Here is a 20253-nt window from a genome sequence, read left to right as displayed (position 1 = left end):
GAGACAGAATCCGAAGCAGGCTCCAGGCTCTGAGCTGTCAGCACAGAGCTTGACACGGGGCTTGAACTCACGAACTGTGAGATCATGACCTGAGCTGAAGTCAGACGCTTAGCCAACTGAGCCACCCAGGCGCCCCTACTCATTTATTCTTAAAATCTAAATTTTCTACGTGAAAAACAAATCCCCATCCTCAAATACTATGATCTGAATTCTGTCCCTAAAGTGACTAGTCTATTCTTTAAAAACAAAATTTTTTTAATGTTTTATATTTTTGGGAGAGAGAGACAGAGCGTGAGCAGGGGAGGAGCAGAGAGACAGGGAGACAAGGAATCTGAAACAGGCTCCAGGCTCTGAGCTGTCAGCACAGAGCCGGACATGGGGCTCAAACTCATGTACCGGGAGATCATGACCTGAGCTAAAGTCGGGCGCTCAACCGACTGAGCCACCCAGGCACCCCATGACCAGTCTATTCTTATGTAGTGGTAGAAAAATGGGGCAATTTCTACATTTCTTACATGGGAATAATAGCTGGCTTCATCTTACTTGATAGTAGCATTTTAAAATCAATAGAATGTTCATGGGATGCCATTTTACTTCTATAATCTGTCTTTACGTTCCTTCCATAACATTTTCACATTAAAAAAGGTGTTTGTGGATGATCATCACATAAGCTCTGTACCTCAATTAAATCACTAATATTTACAGAAGAGTATGAAACTCCTGCATGTACTGTGGCGAGTTTTTTAAACCTCTCTAAGCCTCCACTTCCTTGTCTGTAAAATGGAGTGAATAATAGGACTTACAAGGTTTCTGTGAGAATTAATGATAAATTCCATTTAATTATAGTTAAGTGATAGAATTTCTCCTGGTAAATATTCAGTAAATGGCTATTGCTGTCATGATGACAAAGATATAACCTTTGTATTCCAAATGGAGCATTACTGTGTTTCTGTACATGGTCACGGTTCTTTTTACTGCAGATGACTCCCCATGCCTTGTTCTCATCTCTCCCCTCTCCCCACTAGCACTCATTCACACACAGACACCCAATGATTGTAATTTTGAGGAGATAGGCAGGAAAATGTCACAAAAAATAGAACGAGAAACATAAGAATGTAGGTTTTTCATTTTCTTGTAACCTCCTTACTCCATTTTTATGGAAACAGAAAATGCTAATTTAACCACTTAAATACCATGTTCAGAGCAAATAGTGGCAGAAGGGCTATTTCAAAGAAAAGGAAAAATGCTTCGTATGTTCTGAGGTAGAGTGTTGATTGGGACACAGTTATAAAAATTGCTTTCTTAATTTTCTTCTCCGACAAAATGCATTATATATTTAACTATATGATTCAGATATAAATCAAAGATTGGTATTGTTTTCATTGTAATGCTCCGAACTGGAAAATACTAGGACATTGTCAATTAAGCTATAATTTACTGTCATCAGTTATGTCTTCAGTTTCTGGTGGAATTTAATCCATATTTAAAGTGTAAGGGATTTATCTTCCTTCCCATCTCAGGAATGCTCCAATACTACTTGTGATCTATACTTTTAAAATGATAATCACTTAAATATAATATTAACTTAACTTTCAGTGTTGTACGTTCTACCTCTACTTGGATCCGTAGAGAAGGAATACCAATTATTTTATTTGCATTTCCACTTAGTATCTAATAAAATATTTAATAAGGTTTGTTGTCGTTTTTATGGAAATACATAAAATTGTGATACAGTGGGGAAATCAAAAATGCATTTCCAATAAGAACATCTATTTTAAGTGGAATAAAATCTATGGCGTTCTCTCATATATCTTACCGTTTTCATCAATGTTGTATATTAACTGAGTGTTCTCGTATCTTTTAAGGAGCAGCCTTTACTGCTCTGATGTTCCATCTATTCATCCCATATCTGAATCTAAAGATTGCCATTTGCAGAGAGATGGTTTTTATGAATGCGTATTTCAGCCAATCTTTCTATTGTCCGGCTATACAATGTGGATTAGAATCAATCACTCTTTGGGTTCACTTGACTCTCCACCAACGTGTGTTGTTCCTGATTCTGTGGGTATGTCAAACTGTGTTGTGTGTCTTCATTTTTATTAGCAGATTTGGATTCAGGTTGATTCATGGTAATTGTTGTGTTTTACCATTTTCAGATAACACTATTTTTAAACAAAATTTTGTGTGTGTTTATAGTGGAATTGAAAAGACAATCAACCTTAGAAAGTTTTACTGTTTTTATTTTTTTAAGTTACTTATAGCACAATGTTTTTGTAATAGGAATACTTTCAGCATATAATTTGATGAGTTATATTGATCATTGGTAATAAAATGTAGCAGTAATATTATTGTAAATAATGCACTACTTTGTTTTTCTCCCAATGTACTTATGAAAACATTTGGTGTTTTTAATTTAGAAATTTAATTTGCATATTGTGATGGATTTTGTAATCTGAGTAGTCATAACCAGAGAGTTTAATTTGTGAGGCTGTGTAGGCTACTGAAAGATTCAAAATGACTACACTGAACAAGAAAAAAATAGATAAAGATGATATCCATCATGATATTTTTAAATACGCTTAAAAAAGATCCACTGATTTCAAAGGATTAAGAATATATTGAAAAGTATAATATATCCCTCCAATATTGCTGCAAAATCTTTGAGAAATGACCTATTTATGATTATGCAATAGAGGTAAAACAATATCTTTGGTCCTATATACTATTTTATTGGGAAATTATGCCAAAAATCAGTATTTGATTCGTTATATTTTCAAATAATTAGTACACATCTGAATTAAAACCTATATTTTGTTAAATGTATGATAAAATCATAATATTTAGGGGTTTTTTTTTATTACCACAGATTCCCAATTAATTGATTTCCTCCCCCACGTGCGCGCATGTGCACACACACGCACATGCATACACACATACTATTTAGTTTGGTTCCACTTAAAGGGATTTTACTGTAAGGAGTACTTCTCTGGTACTAAGTATCTTGGAATAGCATGGAACCCTCCTACCACTCTCTACCCCACAAACACGCACATTAATAACTTCACATGTAATATATGACACTATGAATTCAGTTCTATATGTTATCGGAACAACCTTTGATGTTATTCTTTTCAGTACTAAAATAAGGAGTTTAAGTTAGGCTTATACTGCGTACTTAGTACTAGAAAACAAGGTGGAGATTCAACTTTAGGATCCAAATGCCAGTTCCATGTGTTACTAGCTTTGTAAACATGGGCTAGACATGTAAGTGCCCTGTGACTAGTTTATCACCCATAAAATGTGGAAAGCTTCTCCTTCCTCCTCACTGTGCATGTTGTAGGGATCATGCAAACTCTTGTACTTCAAAGTATCCTTTCTGCAAACTAGATATTCATGGAATATATCCATATGATACCATATGATTCAGTCAAGTAAGGTCACAGATTGAATGTCTTAGCATCTCTCACATATTCATACTTCCTTTTCTGAGGAGGAATTAACTTTTCAGGAGTTGAAATGTATGTCATCTTACTGTTGGTCAAGAATGTCTTCTTCATATATGAAGAATTGGATAAGCATGAGAAACATTAGAAATGAAAAGGTTTAGAGGTTTTGGTCATCAACAGTCTTAAGGTATTATAAGTGCAGAGCTTCAGAGTTCATATTACTGTGCTGGGATGTTGGGACTTTTAGTTCCCAAATATGCTGAGTTTGCACATTGACTTGTACTATTTTTTTTTAATCTCCTTTGAGAAGGAGATACTGCTTTATAGAGTATAAAAGATTATAACATCATGATAATGTTTTAAAAATATTCTCACTGTTTAAATTACTGTTATACAGTACTATTTTTAAATTTTCTAGTGAAACCACTGCCTCCATCCAGTGTGAAAGTGGAAATTACTGTAAAAATTGGATTATTGAAAATATCTTGGGAAAAGCCAGTCTTTCCAGAGAATAATCTTAAATTCCAGATTCGCTACGGCTTAAGTGGAAAAGAAGTACAGTGGAAGGTACATTTTACCTAGAAATGTCTTCAGCTTGCCTCACTAAATGTTATTTCTTATAAGTGTTTAAGAATTTTATTGCATAAGATTTATTTTATTGGCACAAATGTACATCTTCCTGTATTCTGTAGCTGTTTTTATTAAGTAGATATTTCTATAGGTTTAACCCTTTTTAAAAGAATTGTTTTCATGTTTATTTTTGAGAGAGATAGAGATAGAGAGACAGAGACAGAAAGAGAATGAGTGGGGGAAGGTCAGAGAGAGAGAGAAGGGGCAGAGGATCTGAAGCAGGCTCTGCGCTGGCAGCAGAGAGCCCAATGTGGGACTCAAACTCATGAACCATGTGATCATGACCTGAGCTGAAGCTGGGCACTTAACTGACTGAGCCACCCAGGCACCCCTAGGTCTAACCCTTTAAAGTTATGACATTTCCTGCAACCCATCATTTCCCAAAATGAGTTTGACAGAATATTGAAATATTCCTTGAAAAAAGATTGCATGGATGAATAAATGTAGGAACCCCTGTATCACTGTGTGTTCCTAGTACAGAACTGCACTGGGTTACATATTAAAGGTTTAGAGAGGTCCTGCATCAAAGTAATATTTGTGACTTTATTTTATTCTGTGTTTCTCAAACTCAATTTACCAAGGAACTCTTTTTCCTTTAACATCTAATATTCCTTAGTACAGTTATGTTCAATGGGACACATTTTGGAAGAAGCTGCTTTTACCAAACAACTAAAACCACACCCGTAGTGGCAAGTGTGCATATGGTGACAGGCCACGTCAGTTTTCAGATGGCAGCTGGCAAAGACCCAGGAATATTAGGAACCCTAATTATGCCTTTAGATCATCATGATTTTAGTAGAAAGGAATGTGACAGTTTACCATCTTATCGAAGAGACTATCAGAGATATCACTATGTAACCACTCAGTTAAAATTATTAAGAATTTCTGTGGGTAGAGGATTAGTGGACAGAGATTAGTAATAGAGTTGAGAACAGCTGAGAGTGAGGTTGCAAGTAGGTCAGTCCAAATCTTGGCCTGAGAAGGAGACCACAGATGACTAAGATAATCCTTCACTTGAAGGAGCTCAAGATCCAAGTCACATAGTTCTATAGCCAGAAAACACAAAGTCAGCCCTCTGTTAATTTTGGAATAGTATTAAGGTTTTAAATAGATTGCACTTCAGGGCCCTTTAGCTACATAGGTGTTGGTAATGATTACTCTAATGCTTGAGTTTATTTTACAGATGTATGAGGTGCATGATGCAAAATCCAATTCTGCCAGCGTCCTGGTGCCAGATCTGTGTGCTGTCTATGCTGTTCAGGTGCGCTGCAAGAGGCTGGATGGGCTGGGATATTGGAGCAATTGGAGTAGTCCAGCCTACACAGTTGTCACAGATATAAAAGGTCTGTAGAGATTTGTAAATGTGTCTTAAAAATGCATGAGGATGTGCGTTTCCAATAGGACTAAAAACTATTCCTTCTGAGAGCACATGTACAACTTGGGCTCCTTGTCCTTCTGCAGTTCCTACCAGAGGACCTGAAGTTTGGAGAATAATTAATGAAGACACCACTAAAAAAGAGAGAAATGTTACTTTACTTTGGAAGGTATTCCTGCTTTTTATATTACCCTTAAATTTTATTTTTATACTTATGAAAGACTTCATTGTTCATAATCCTGTCACTTTTTAGGCTCTGCAGTCCAATATTTCATTTCAGTTTTGAGATGTGATTGCAGAGAGCTACAATGTGCTGGCATGGAGTTAGGGAACTTCATTCTGTTCTCAGCTGAGTATATTACAGCTAGGTCAGCATTATTTTGGCAAAGTTGCTTAGATGCTTCAGCCTCAGTTTTCTCATCTGTATAAATGTAGAGCTGGACTAGATGATATCTGATAAAATTCTACTCCCCACCTACCCAGATTGTTCCACACCCCGCAGGCATACATGTGTATGTGTTTGTGTTTATTTTTTTTCTGTTATTTCTGATTTTGAGGAATCTCGATGACAAAAAAAAATATATGGAGAAACACTTCCAGTCAACTGTATAGAGTCGTTTTCGATGGGTTTGTAAGGCATTGGCAGCACTGAATCTTATTTGAAACAGGTGGCAGTAATGGAGGAAGTGGGGTGTATTGTTAATGCTCTGTAGAATGGAAGAACAGAATTGGACTAGATATATATTTTACATGGAATCATCAGTGATCTGGTATGATTTTTTTTTAAATGATCGGGCAGAAATTCTGGGTTGCCGTATGCATGGTTCTGATAGCCTCCGTTACTTGAATTAGCAACGATTAAGAGAAGAAGAGATAACAAATGACACTGGGGTTAACATAAATGATGATTAATATCTTTTCAGCTCTTTCTTGTTGTTGCTTTACAGAACCAGATGGTTACTCGTTGTTGGTTTTTCAGATGAGGAAACTCTTGACTCTCTGCCAGTCTTTCTTTTCTCTAAAATTAGTGTGAAACTTCTCAGTAGAAAAGTGTCCTAATTGTATCATAATTAATTATACTTAAATGATTTATTCCCTGAGTCTTAAGGAAAAAAATAAGTTTCCTGCGCTGTATACCCATCCCGATGACTTCTTTGTGTCTCTGTCAGACACCAGCCCTCTCCTACCTCACCTCCCCATACTTCAGCCTTGAACTAGACAGGGCTTGCCCTGGTCTGCCCCTGCCTCCCAGTGGGAAACGTATAAGAAGAGTTCATGAGCTTGGTTGATATAAAAAGCACGGGAGCCCTTAAACTAATCAATGTTCATGTTTACTGCAGCCTCTGATGAAAAATGACTCATTGTGTAGTGTAAGAAAATATGTGGTAAAACATCATACTTCCCGCAATGGAACATGGTCAGAAGATGTGGGAAATCACACTCAATTCACTTTCCTGTGGACAGAGCAAGCACATTCTGTTACAGTTCTGGCCGTCAATTCAATTGGTGCTTCTTTTGTGAATTTTAATTTAACATTCTCATGGCCTATGAGCAAAGGTAAGAAAGGGTACAGGGTGGTAAACCTGTGCCCCTTTCAATATTTAATTTTTACAAACTCCTCCCATTCTAAATGATCTTCCAAGAAGCCTGCAGTTCCCTGAATCTGTAAGTCTGTCTCCTGTCTTTAATTTCTTCTTTTCTGAAAAACAGCAAAGCAGGTTGTACCCTGGTTATATAATATGGTCCTTGGGTTTTCATGTGGTAGAACCATGTTGAAATAATATTATGATAAATGAGAATATTCTAGTAAATCTAATACCTAAACCTTTTGGATCAATGCAAGTTGTATGTGAATTAATCTCTCTCTCCCTGCCTCTCTCTGTGTGTGTGTGTGTGTGTGTGTGTGTGTGTGTAAAAGTAAGTACAGGTACATGTGTGTATTATATTTATTACATACATATGTAATAGTATGACATATGGATGCAAGTAATTGTTCAGACTGGAAAATTTATCTGTTCTTCATTAAAAAAATTTTTTTTAACATTTTTATTTATTTTTGAGACAGAGAGAGACAGAGCATGAATGGGGGAGGGTCAGAGAGAGGGAGACACAGAATCTGAAACAGGCTCCAGGCTCTGAGCTGTCAGCACAGAGCCCAACGCGGGGCTTGAACTCACAGGCCGCGAGATCATGACCTGAGCCAAAGTCAGCCGCTTAACCGACTGAGCCACCCAGGCACCCCTGTTCTTCATTTAATACAAGTGATGAACTGGGGCTCTGTGGTGGCTCAGTCAGTTAAGCATCCAACTCTTTGTTTTGGCTCACAGTTCATGAGTTCAAGCCCTGCATCAGGCTCCACTCTGACAGCATGGGGCCTGGGATTCTCTCTCTCTTCCTCTCTCTCTGCTCCTCTTCCATGCTCTCTCTCAAAATAAATAAATAACTTTTTAAAAAAGTAATGAACCTTCTTTAATTAATTTTGATATATTTGATTAGAGAATTGAGAACTGCCTTTAATAGGAGTTTCCAATCTGCATTACATATTCAAAGTGTAACTTTTTAATGGAAAATTCAAATCTCTTGTATCTCTACTAATCTCTTCCATGAAGTCTTTGCTTATTGCTTTGATTAGGTATGTCCTAAATTGGGGTGCCTCCTACCTTTCTTAAGGTATTTTATATCTTGCCTTATATTAATGATTAGTTTTGTACATATAGTGTAAGCTTCTTGTAAGTTCCATAGCATCTACACAATGTTTTACACTAAAAATATTTTCCATCAAGATGTTCTAGAAATATTTATTGAATGCTGCACTGTGTTAGGTGGTGGGAACTCCAATGTGAGAAAAGCTATAATGGTCTCAGTATCCACAGAGGCAAATCAACTTTTTGATTATTTAATTAACAAATAATCAAATAATCATACAAGTTGATGCTTATTTACAAACTGAGATAAATGTTCCCAGGAGAGGAATATAATTTTATAAAAGAAAATAAAATAGGAACCTGACTTGGTATTGAGGCTTAGAGAGGCTTTCTTAAGCAAGCAGTATAGGAATGAAACTTCCCGAAAAGAGCATTGGCTCTTGAGAGAGGACGAGTCTGACGGAAAGTCCTTGTGGCATAGGAGAGGACATGAAGGAATTTTATCCTCACATATGGAAATACAGTGGAGGCTTTTTTTTATAAGTAGGCTTCATGCCCAGCACAGAGTCCATTGTGGGGCTTGAACTCACAACCCTGAGATCAAGACCTGAGCTGAGATCAAGAGTTGGATGCTCAACTCACTGAGCTACCCAGGCACCCCTCCAGTGGAGGCTTTTAAGTGAGACTCTGTGAGGAGGGTGTTAAATGATCAGATTTGTTCTTTGAAAGCACAACTCCATCAGCAGGAGAGAAGAGTTTGGAGAGAAGTAGAGAGGATGATTAATAAGCTTGGGCAGTATTACAGTGGCGAGCAACTTCCTTGACTCTATCCAAAATCCCGTTTTTGGTTTTTCCTCAATAGCATATATTCCCACATCTTTCTGCATACATGACTCTGTGGTACAAAAATAATTGTATTGTATTTATTTATATAAATATCAGCCTTCTCTTCCTTCTCCTTTTGTCTAATAGGTTATATGTGCCTTGAGGGTATTTGATTTTTTACATTAATTTTGAATTTAAAAACAAATTTCCTTCTTTTCCCCTCAGTAAATACCGTGCAGTCACTCAGTGCTTATCCTTTAAACAGCAGTTGTGTGTTTCTTTCCTGGAAATTATCACCCAGTGATTACTCTCTGATGTATTTTATTACTGAGTGGAAAATTCTTAATGAAGACAGTGAAACTAAATGGCTTAGAATCCCTTCATCCTTTAAGAAGTATTATATTCATGGTAAGTTTGCTGTACTTTAATAAGTTTCTCTTATGGAGTAGTAGGAGAGTGATTATTAATTCAAATAACATAGCCAGTTAATGAAAACTTAAAAAATATAGATGATACTGCCATCTTACTACATATAATTCTATCCCTTTATCATAAACATTCAATTCTATTTCATTTGATCCTTTTAAAATATTTTACAGTTGTAATCATATCATCTATCAACTTTTTTTCTGATTTGTTCCTTTGATATATCACAAGCATGTTTCTCTTTTCTCCCCAATCCTTTTAACCATATTTTTAATGATCATATAGGATCTTATTCTAAAGTCTACTTAAACCATTTATTTTTTTGAGAACATTTATGTTGCTTCTAGCTTTACCTTTTTTTTCTAGACTATTTTTTAATGGCTTTTACTATCTACCACCAAATTGTTTTCCCAAATATGTGTACCAACATATAATGCCACTAGTGGAGAGTGGGAATGCCAGGCTGAAGGTCTAAAAATGTAGGACTTGGTGATGTAGGCAATATAAACTCCCCAGAGTAGACCAGTTGCCCCAGGAGGTGATTAAAAATGTAGGACTTGGTGATGTAGGCAATATAAACTCCCCAGAGTAGACCAGTTGCCCCAGGAGGTGATTAAACTGCATAATACAGTATCTCCAAGTCTGAGTAAGGTTGAAGTAGGGAAGCTAATGATTACCATGATCCAACAATACAGTATCACTCCAGAGACTTATACTTCAGTTGCATTCCAAAGACCCTAGCATCAGGACACATAGAAACGATTGATAGAGAACTAAATTCAGTTCATTACCACTGTGGTCCAGATGATTATTTTCTGTGCTTTTATTTAAATTATGGGAATATATAATTTAGGCTTCAAAGAGATTGATCCCTTGTGGAATATTTATATATTATCAACATTTGTAAAAATGATACATCACTGATAGATTTGTTTTGAGCTTTGTTATACAGATCGTTGTTCCCTTGATGGGGGGCGGGGTGGGGGGCTGGATAAGCAAGGGGACTCCTGGTCCCAGCCCCTACTTTGCATTTCATAAGACTTTAGTCTCACAGCTGCCTTGAATAGGGAAACTAAGTAAACTAAATGCATATGAAAGAGGAATGTTGCTAGCTTTGGGGATATGGGAGAGGAGGTAGGGCATATTGTCCTAGAAAGGGAAACTGGAAGCTCATATCCTATGAGCTTGAACAAATTGGTAATCATTGGAACGTGCCTTTGAAAATTGCAATCTTCTGTCTCTGGGTAATATTTTCAAAAATTAGTTACAAAGTATTGTCATTACTAGGAGAATTTGGAATGCTTAGGTTATTTTTGAAACTTGCTTAGTCATCAGTTTCGATCCATAAATAACTAAATTTCTAGGTGTGGAAATATAGGAGAGTCACCTAAAATTTTTTTATATAAGTTTTAGTCATTAATATTAATTCAGTGGGAATGACCCTTCAATAAATTTTTCTCCTCAGATCATTTTATCCCCATCGAGAAGTATCAATTCAGTCTTTACCCAGTATTTATGGAAGGAGTGGGGAAACCGAAGATAATTAATAGTTTTACCCCAGGTAAATTTTTTCCTTTTGGTTTCTTTTTACACAGATGTGTGGTTTCCTGCTCAGTTAGCAGTTATATTGCCATCTTTTTACACAGATGTGTGGTTTCCTACTCAGTTAGCAGTTATATTGCCATCTGATTATATTCTTTTTGATGAAGTCATGGAAGAGTCCAGAGTCTTAGATAGATGTGTCAGGGAGTGATTGCAGTAGGAGTGTATGGTTCCCTGGTGGTAGTAAGAAGGAGAACAGCCAAGCATGGTATTGTATTCTCGTATTGGAAATTAAATTTTTCAGTCTCAAATTGGATAAAAAGTTAATGGAAACAAAATAAAGGGAGATATGCAGCTGTACAATAAAATACATCATCAGAAAGACTACTTGGAAAAATAGGACTTTTCTGTACAATTCATATAAATGTATCTACCCCAAGTAATATGTTTGGGGGTATATACTTATGAGCCTTTAAATTTTAATCAGTCTTTTAAAGGAAACATTTTGTTCCCTAAAAATAAAACTAGAAAGGTAGTTATAGAAATAAATTCACTGTTCCTCTTAAATTTCTGATTCATCTTACCATGGTTGGAGTATTAACATTTTGATTTTGCTATTACTGTTCACATTGTCTTCAAATTGAAGCAACCTAATGATGAAGTTGAAGAGAGAAATATTTTTCCTGGTTTCAGAATTAAAATAATTATAAAAATTCATTCATTATTTGGCAAATACATGTTGGGCACAAGAACTGGGGATTGAACAGTAAACATCAGTCTCTGTACTCATGGAGCTTAAACCCCAGTGCTCTAATGGGAATGACAGTAAACAAATCATGTATAATATAACAGCAGATAGAAGTAAGTGCCATGAAGCAAAATAAAAGTAAGATGAGTTAAAGTGTGGTTCTTTAGGGGCTCCTTGTTGCGGGGAGGGGGTGGTCTCAGTAGTGTAAGCGTCTGGCTTCAGCTGAGGTCATGTTCTCATGGCTTGTGAGTGTGCGCTCTGTGTAGGGTTCTCTGCTGTCAGAGCAGAGCCCAATTCGGATCCTCTGTCTCCCTGTCTCTCTGTCCCTCCCCCGCTTACACATTCTCTCTCTCTTTCTCAAAAATAAACATTTAAAAAAAAGTGCTGCTTTAGTTAGGATGCCCAGAATTGGTCTTTTTCTCTGCACAGATGACATTTAAGTCAAGACCTACAAGTACAAAAGAAGACATTTCAGGCAAAGGTTAGCAAGTGCAAAGTTTCTGAAGAGCAAGTATATTTGGTAGCTCGAGAAAAGCAAGGTCAATGTGTATGTAGTGAACAAGGTAGACATTGGCAGGTGTTGTAAGTAGGCTTCTCTAGAAGCAGATGCTGAGACAGAGTCATCAGAACTTTAATTGGTACTTTGACTTATATAACCTAAGGTGATCAAATGGAATTGGCAAAGAAATAATTTTGAAAAAATGTTTTGCTAAATTACAGTAAACATAATTCTGAACAAAATAATCATGTTATTAATGTGACCATAATTATAGTTTATCTTTTTCTTATTTTTATATCTTTAAGTAATACAGATTTATGATAAAATCAGAAAAAAAGTCTATTGTAATTATTGATACAGAAAGATGTCATTATTTTCTCAAGCTTCCGAATCGTGTGAATTGTATGTCTTTTTCAGATGATATTGAAAAACGCCAGAATGATGCAGGTCTATATGTAATTGTGCCAATAATTATTTCCTCTTCAATCTTATTGCTTGGAACATTATTAATATCACACCAAAGGTAATGTATTTGATGTGAAAAATCTTTATGAAAAAAGCCCTTGAGAATATTTAAACCTTAATTTAAACCCCAAATCAGAAACATTAAAGTATGCTAGATATGTTTATGTGTATTCAGTATACAATTAAGATAGCCTAAAAAGAAAAGGCCTGTTTTCAGGAAACCACATTCTGTTTTGCTAGTACCACATAAACATCATGGAAGAAATTCATTATTTATTTATTTATTTGTCCATCTATCTATCTATCTATCTATTTATTTATTTATTATTATTTTTTAATCTTTATTTTTGAGAGACAGAGAGGGAGAGTGTACACGAGCAGGGGATGGGCAGAGAGAGAGGGAAATAGAGGATCAAAGATCTGAAGCAGGTTCTACATTGAGAGTGGAGAGCCCAATGCAGGGCTCAAACTTACAAACTGTGAGATCATGACCTGAGCTGAATTTGGACGCTAAAATGACTGAGCCACCCAGGCACCCCAGAAATTCATTTTTAAAATGTAAATACATTCAGGAAATAACAGGCTTATAACAGGATATCCTAAGCAGTATGTTCTCAGATACGGCAAAAATGACTTTTAGAGTTGTAGATTTTGGGTTGAGGACTTTTAGTGATGAAGATTTACCTGGAGTGGACAGTTCATTTTTAAAAATCAGCACTGCACGGCTCCCCAGTTTGGCAAATAGCCTTGTTTGGCAAATAACCTTGAATTTCTTGTGGTTCTGTGGGTGCCCCATCACTGTGTGCTGAGAGGTCCGGACCAATGATATTATTTCACACATGCCAAATCTCTACAGAAACTTTTGTCTTATAGCAGAAAAGAGGGACAGGAGGTTTTAGAATCTGAATATATCTTTCAGTCAAGTGAGCTGATGAGGCCATATCAAGTGGAATTGTTTCTGAAATTCAATCGATGGCCACTTTTAATATATTATTTTCTCCAAAAAAAATCCATGCCAAGTGTTCAGCACAGTGCCTGTCATAGAGCTTTCAAATAGTGTTGGTTATTTTTATTATTATACTGGTTATTAGATTTGATCTAGACAGAACGTTGTGGAAATCTTCATGGGATAGTATCTGAAATGAATCAAGCCCTACTGAGACATAAGTGATTAATTTCTAGTTTGTGCACTCATTAACTGTGAACATTTTCAGTATGAATGTTTTGTTATTTATCCTTTGCAGAATGAAAAAGATGTTTTGGGAAGATGTTCCAAACCCCAAGAACTGTTCCTGGGCACAAGGACTTAATTTTCAGAAGGTCCCTTTTTTAATTTTTTTAACCCAAAATATATAAGATTGCATTTAAATGCTATATGCCTTATATAGCTTCAAACATTATTAAGGTTTAAAATATTTTAAGGGTATGGTTTAAGTCTTATTGTATTCATTTAAATATGGGTTCTCTTTAATTTAATTACATATTTTTAAGAATAGCAAGATGCAGAGATTTAAAACCAGCATGAAACAAAATTCAGTAGGTAGTTTATCATGTGGGCATTAAATATATATCTGTATCACAGTATATAATAAAATAAATATTAGAATGTTAAGAGTTAAATATGATGAAGAACAGATATTTGGATATACTTTTTTGGTATAAATTGATTGTCTTTAGGTAAAAGCTGGAATCAATATTTTTAATCCCTGTAATTATTTCCATAATTATTTAAATCAATTAAAAACTATAAAAATAATTGTGGCCTCAAACACCACAACCTGAAAAATATAATTATCATAATAAAACTTACATTTAAGTACATTGGTTTTTTTTTCAAGCTAAAGTACTTTACGAATTAGCTACAATAAAATAATTTGTACTTACATCTATGATAGAATTTCTTAGAAACCTCTAGTGTTTAATATTTCATTAGTTCTTGTAGTTTCCCTTGAAGCCAGGTTGGTTTTCCACCCATAAAATTGAGAAAATAGAATTCAGTTTTCATGTCCAAATATCAACATGCTGTTTTAAATATCAGTCATATGGAGGTTATTAAGCAGTCTCAATGATTGCATCTTTATTATTAGTCACTGTTGAAAAGTCTTCACTGGTTTCCTTTTAGCTACAAGATAAAGTACAGTCCCTTTAAGCTAGCACTCAATGACTTCTGTCTACAATCTGTTATCAACTTACATAACCTATCTCTTCTGTCCCTGGGCCTTGGTCATGCCTTTACTGTTCCCTTTACCTCTACAGCCCCACCATGTCAGTGAAGACCTTGCCCTTCTAGGCCCCTTTCCCCAAACCTTGCTTTAACAAAAGTAGTTCAGAATTTCTCTCCCTCTAAGTTCCCAGAGCATTTTACAGTTTAATTTCTGTGAAAAGTTCTCTGAATTCCTGGGGAGTATTTTACCCCTCACAAATATTGACTGACTTCCTGCTGCATGTGAAGTATGAAATTGAAGATTCAGTAAAGCATTGCTGGTAATTCATAAGAGTGTCTGCTTATATATGTGCAAATCACTGAGACATAGTCGTATATGCTTCAATCTGCAGTATCTCAGTTTCCTTTCCTGTAAAATGAAGTTTAATAGAACTTACATCATAAGATTGTTTTGGGGATTGAAGAAGATGGTACTTGTAACATAGTTAAGTTTCAATAACTATTAGTTATCATTATTTTACATATTTAGATGTTTTAAATTATTATTCTTTCAGTTACACTGTGGGGTAAGTATCATTATCTCCATTTTATAGAAGAAAAAACCTGAAGCGCATAGTGATTAGGTGATTTATTTTAGAACCTGACTTGGCTTGCCTATTTGTCTCACAGTGGAGCCTGCTCCATTAGTTCTTTTTCTCTCTAGCGGTGGCTTTCAATTTTTTTTTTTTTTTGACCATGACCCACAGTAAGAAATATGCCTTACCTTGCAGCCCAGTACATGCATAGATGTAGATATGCAAAACTGAAAAAAGATGTCAAAGTGATTTTATTATATGCAGTGCTATTTTCAAAATTCTGTTTTGTTTTAAAAAATACTGATTGCAACCCAGTACGTTTATTTCACATACTAATGGCCTATGACTTGAGGTTAGAAAAACACTGCTCTACAGCTTATCGATGAACAAATGAACAAATATGTAATATTGTAGATATAACAGTGTAAACAATTAAATTGTAATCTTTCAGCAGAAATTACAGTCTTTTTTATATTAAATATAATTTATTGTCAAATTGGTTTCCATACAACACTCAGTGCTCATCCCAACAAATGCCCTCCTCAATGCCCATCACCCACTTTCCCCTCTCCCCCACCCGCCATCAACCCTCAGTTTGTTCTCAGTATTTAAGAGTCTCTTATGGTTTGCCTCCCTCCCTCTCTGTAATTTTTTTTCCCCTTCCCCTCCCCCATGGTCTTCTGTTAAGTTTCCCAGGATCCACATATAGGTGAAAACATATGGTATTTGTCTTTCTCTGCCTGACTTATTTCACTTAGTATAATACCCTCTGTTCTGTTCACGTTGCTGCAAATGGCCAGATTTCATTCTTTCTCATTGCCAAGTAGTATTCCATTGTATATATAAACCACATCTTCTTTATCCATTTTTCAGTTGATGGACATTTAGGCTCTTCCCATAATTTGGCTATTGTTGAAAGTGCTGCTATAAATATTGGGGTACAAGTGCCCCTGTGTATCAGCACTCCTGTATCCCTTGGATAAATTCCTAGCAGTGCTATTGCTGGGTCATAGGGTAGATCTATTTTTAATTTTTTGAGAAACCTCCATACTGTTTTCCAGAGCAGCTGCACCAGTTTGCATTCCCACCAGCACTGCAAGAGGGTTCCTGTTTCTCCACATCCTTGCCAGCATCTATAGTCTCCTGATTTGTTCATTTTAGTCTCTTTGGCATGAGGTGGTATCTCAGTGTGGTTTTGATTTGTATTCCCTTGATGAGGAGTGACATTGAACATCTTTTCATGTGCCTGTTGGCCATCTGGATGTTTTCTTTAGAAAAGTGTCTATTCATGTCTTTTGCCCATTTCTTCACTGGATTATTTGTTTTTTGGGTGTGGAGTTTGGTGAGTTCTTTATAGATTTTGGATACTAGCCCTTTGTCCGATATGTCATTTGCAAATATCTTTTCTCATTCCATTGGTTGCCTTTTAGTTTTGTTGATTGTTTCCTTTGCAGTGTAGAAGCTTTTATCTTGATGAGGTCCCAGTAGTTCATTTTTGTTTTTAATTCCCTTGCCTTTGGAGATGTGTTGAGAAAGAAATTGCTGCGGCTGAGGTCAGAGAGGTTTTTTCCTGCTTTCTCCTCTAGGGTTGTGATGGTTTCCTGTCTCACATTCAGGTCCTTCATCCATTTTGAGTTTATTTTTGTGAATGGTGTAAGAAAGTAGTCTAGTTTCATTCTTCTACATGTTGCTGTCCAGTTCTCCCAGCACCATTTGTTAAAGAGACTGTCTTTTTCCCATTGGATACTCTTTCCTGCTTTGTCAAAGATTAGTTGGCCATACATTGGTGGGTCCAATTCTGGAGTCTCTATTCTATTCCATTGGTCTATGACACTGTCTTATCTTCAGACCAGGTAGCACTAGTTTTAAAGATGATCATTCTCTTTATAGAAACTTCACTTTGTTTTGAGTCCATCTAGCCCCATACCTCTCTCAGCTATGCACTTACTCGCTGTAAGCCCTTACTCCCCTTTCACTAAACAGAAGTCATGATATTTTTTTAATTTGTAAAATATTTATTCCTCTCCTCTCTCTTCCATTGTAAATTCATATAGTAACATTTTTGTAGCTATAGTGATATTTCAGCCATATATATTTATTTGTCGTTCATTCATTCATTCAATAAGCACATAGTGAGTATTTATATGTAAGTCTAGGATATTGCTTGGATCTTGGAAAACAAATTTTTAAGAGATTTTCCTTAGTATCTGGGAAATAAGACAGATCATAAAGGAGTGGCTGGGTAGAAAGCAGAATAGAAAGAACTTGTCTTCTTTACCATCCCCAAAATAGTTGATTCATTTTAAAATTCATTAATTTCACTCATTCACTCATGGGCTATTTATTGAATACCTATTCTTTGCTAGTCACTATGCAATATCTTCAGGTTGTAATGACTAGAAAACAGAAACTCCTGGAGCGAATGGTCTAGTGGGGAAGATAAGCATCAATCAATGATAATGAAAATAATAATAATACATATATGATCTATATGATATACTAATAATTATAAACAACATGTTGTTAAAGAAAAGGATCCATTGTGCTGAACTTAGTGTGTGGGATGGATGGGGACGAGAGGGTGAAGGTAGGAAAGCGACAATTGACCTAAGCTCTGGAAGATGCGTAGTCATTAAATAGATTTTGTGGTGGAGAGGTAGAGCCCAGGCAAAGCCACCTGCAAATATAAAGCCCTGAGGTAGAAAGGATCATAGCACATTCACAAACTGAAAATAGGGAGATTAAAAGACAGTGTAGTTTTTAATTACAATGTAATATTTAATTTTCTTAAATATGAAGGGTTCTTTCTTTTAATATGAGCTTTTTTTTTTTTTTTTTTTTGGTCAGAAAAACTACCTATATAAGCAAAAATTTTAAAGCTTCACTATACAAGTATATATGAATGCAGAGAATAACCATCTCACTGTCGCTTTAGGGGAAGCTAAAATATTCTGTCTTCAACATGTGAAGCTCTGAAATCTTCCCTATGCACCACCATGAAAATGGTTTCTAAGTGTTTACCAGGGCAGGGAAATGATCAGGCCCATCTCAGCAAATGCAGTTTGAGCCTGCACCAAATGTCTTTTCCTTTCCAGAAAATGGTGTGTGCAAAGGAACCACTTGATGGGTAGAGGTCGGGTCAGTAAATATTTGTAGACTGTGTGCTCCCCTGTCTCACATGGACATGATGAAAATGAGCACAAAGCTGCAGCAGATCATCTGACAGACATTATATACAAGGAGACTGAAATACCACTAAAATTTCCTATGTTCTGGTAAAATAAAGAAGTGTGAAGAATTTTTAGGATACTTAAAGTGGGTGTGAATATCCTTATTTGTAAGACCGATTTTTCCCCCCTCTGCAGATATTTAACTTTATATAATCTTATAAGATATTATTTGAGCACAACTAGTCCTTAAGATGCATAATTTATTTCTAGGGATTAATAGGTACACAGAAAACATAATCAGGAATAAAGGAATTTTTGGAATATAATGGCGATATTTAAAGAGTGAAGAATATAATTTCAAAGGATTTTACTAATGGTAAACATTTAATCTTCTAAAATTCAATAACTTAAGAAAAATCTCATTTTCTACTTTATCTCCTAAATAACTAAAAATAATAGTTTTTAGTCTAATAGAGAAAAATAATATAGTGTAATTCATACTAATTTCTAAAAAGGGTACGGCAAATTTACTATTGGCTCTTCACTTTCATATTTTATTTTATTTAATTCTCATAGGCCTAACCGTCTTAAATTTTATGATGACCATACTGAGTCTCAGAGTGGTTCAGTGGCTTGTCTTGATCATCTATCCTGTACTTGTATAAACCTTTGTTAAACCCAGTCCATTGGACTCAAACTGCTACCCTTGCCATCAGTTCCATATTAACAAATGTATTACTTAATTTAACTAGTGCCATTAATTGTACACCTAAAAATAATTGAAATGGTAAATCTTATATATATTTTAACAAAATTCTAAAAATGGGTAAAAATCTGAATAGACATTTAAAAATATTTTTAAATGTTTATTTTTGAGACAGATGTGAGTGGGCAAGGGGTAGAGAGAGAGGTAGACACAGGATCCAAAGTAGGCTGCAGACTCTGAGCTGTCAGCACAGAACCTGATGCAGGGCTCGAACTCACAAACTGTGAGATCATGACCTGAGCCGAAGTCGGACGCTTAACTGACTGAGCCACCCAGGAGCCCCTGAATAGATATTTTTGCAAAGAAGACATGTAAGTGAAAAATAAGCACTAATGCATATATGTTCAACATTGGGGAAATACAAGCCAAAAACACAAGATACCACTTTACACTGGCTAGAATGGCTATAATCAAAAAGATGGTAAGTGTTGGTGAGAACATGGAGAAATTAGAACTCATACACTGCCAGTGGGAAAGTAAACTGATGCAGCCCTTTCTGTGCTAACAGCACAGAGCCTGCTTGGGATTCTCTCTTTCTCTCTCTGTCTGCCCCTCCCCCTGCTCATGCTCTCTTTTTCTTGAAGTAAATAAATACACTTAAAAAAAATGATGCAGCCCTTTTGGAAAATGGTCTTAATGGTTCAACATAGAGTTACCATATGACCCAGTAATTCCACTGCTAGGTATGTATCCAATAGAAATGAAATCATGTATTTACATGGAGATTTATACATGAATGTTCATAACAACATTGTTTATAATGGCCAAAATGTGGCAACAAGCCATATTTTTTAATATCCATCAAATGCTGAATGGATAAGCAAAGGGTGATATATCCAATTCTAAAACAAAAGGAAACAACAAACAAAAAACCCACAACGTGTTGCAAAGCAAACACTGTGGTAGTCCATTGTTGTTAAAAACAATGACAGTAATTTTTAAGGAGATAATTTTTTATGTGAAATATTTTCCTTAAT

At 35.6% G+C, this 20253-nt stretch overlaps 1 protein-coding gene across 1 annotated transcript in view; it reads left to right on the top strand.

Moving 5' to 3' along the window:
• The window catches only part of LEPR (leptin receptor), a 70316-nt gene that overhangs the window by 40147 nt on the left and 9916 nt on the right, over positions 1 to 20253 (top strand). Inside the window, exons 9-17 of the mRNA XM_047085345.1 lie at positions 1866 to 2065; positions 3865 to 4013; positions 5260 to 5419; positions 5538 to 5620; positions 6792 to 7008; positions 9147 to 9329; positions 10813 to 10908; positions 12554 to 12659; positions 13846 to 13921. Coding sequence (XP_046941301.1) covers positions 1866 to 2065; positions 3865 to 4013; positions 5260 to 5419; positions 5538 to 5620; positions 6792 to 7008; positions 9147 to 9329; positions 10813 to 10908; positions 12554 to 12659; positions 13846 to 13921 — 1270 coding nt within the window. The remainder of the gene's footprint in view (positions 1 to 1865; positions 2066 to 3864; positions 4014 to 5259; positions 5420 to 5537; positions 5621 to 6791; positions 7009 to 9146; positions 9330 to 10812; positions 10909 to 12553; positions 12660 to 13845; positions 13922 to 20253) is intronic.

The sequence above is a fragment of the Lynx rufus genome, unplaced genomic scaffold, assembly GCF_022079265.1.
Source record: "Lynx rufus isolate CCGP_SWC_20201006 ecotype Redwood Valley unplaced genomic scaffold, mLynRuf1.p SCAF_2, whole genome shotgun sequence".
Classification (NCBI taxonomy): Eukaryota; Metazoa; Chordata; class Mammalia; order Carnivora; family Felidae; genus Lynx; species Lynx rufus.
Note: the sequence above shows the minus strand (reverse complement) of the source record. Positions and strands in the feature narration are given on the sequence as shown.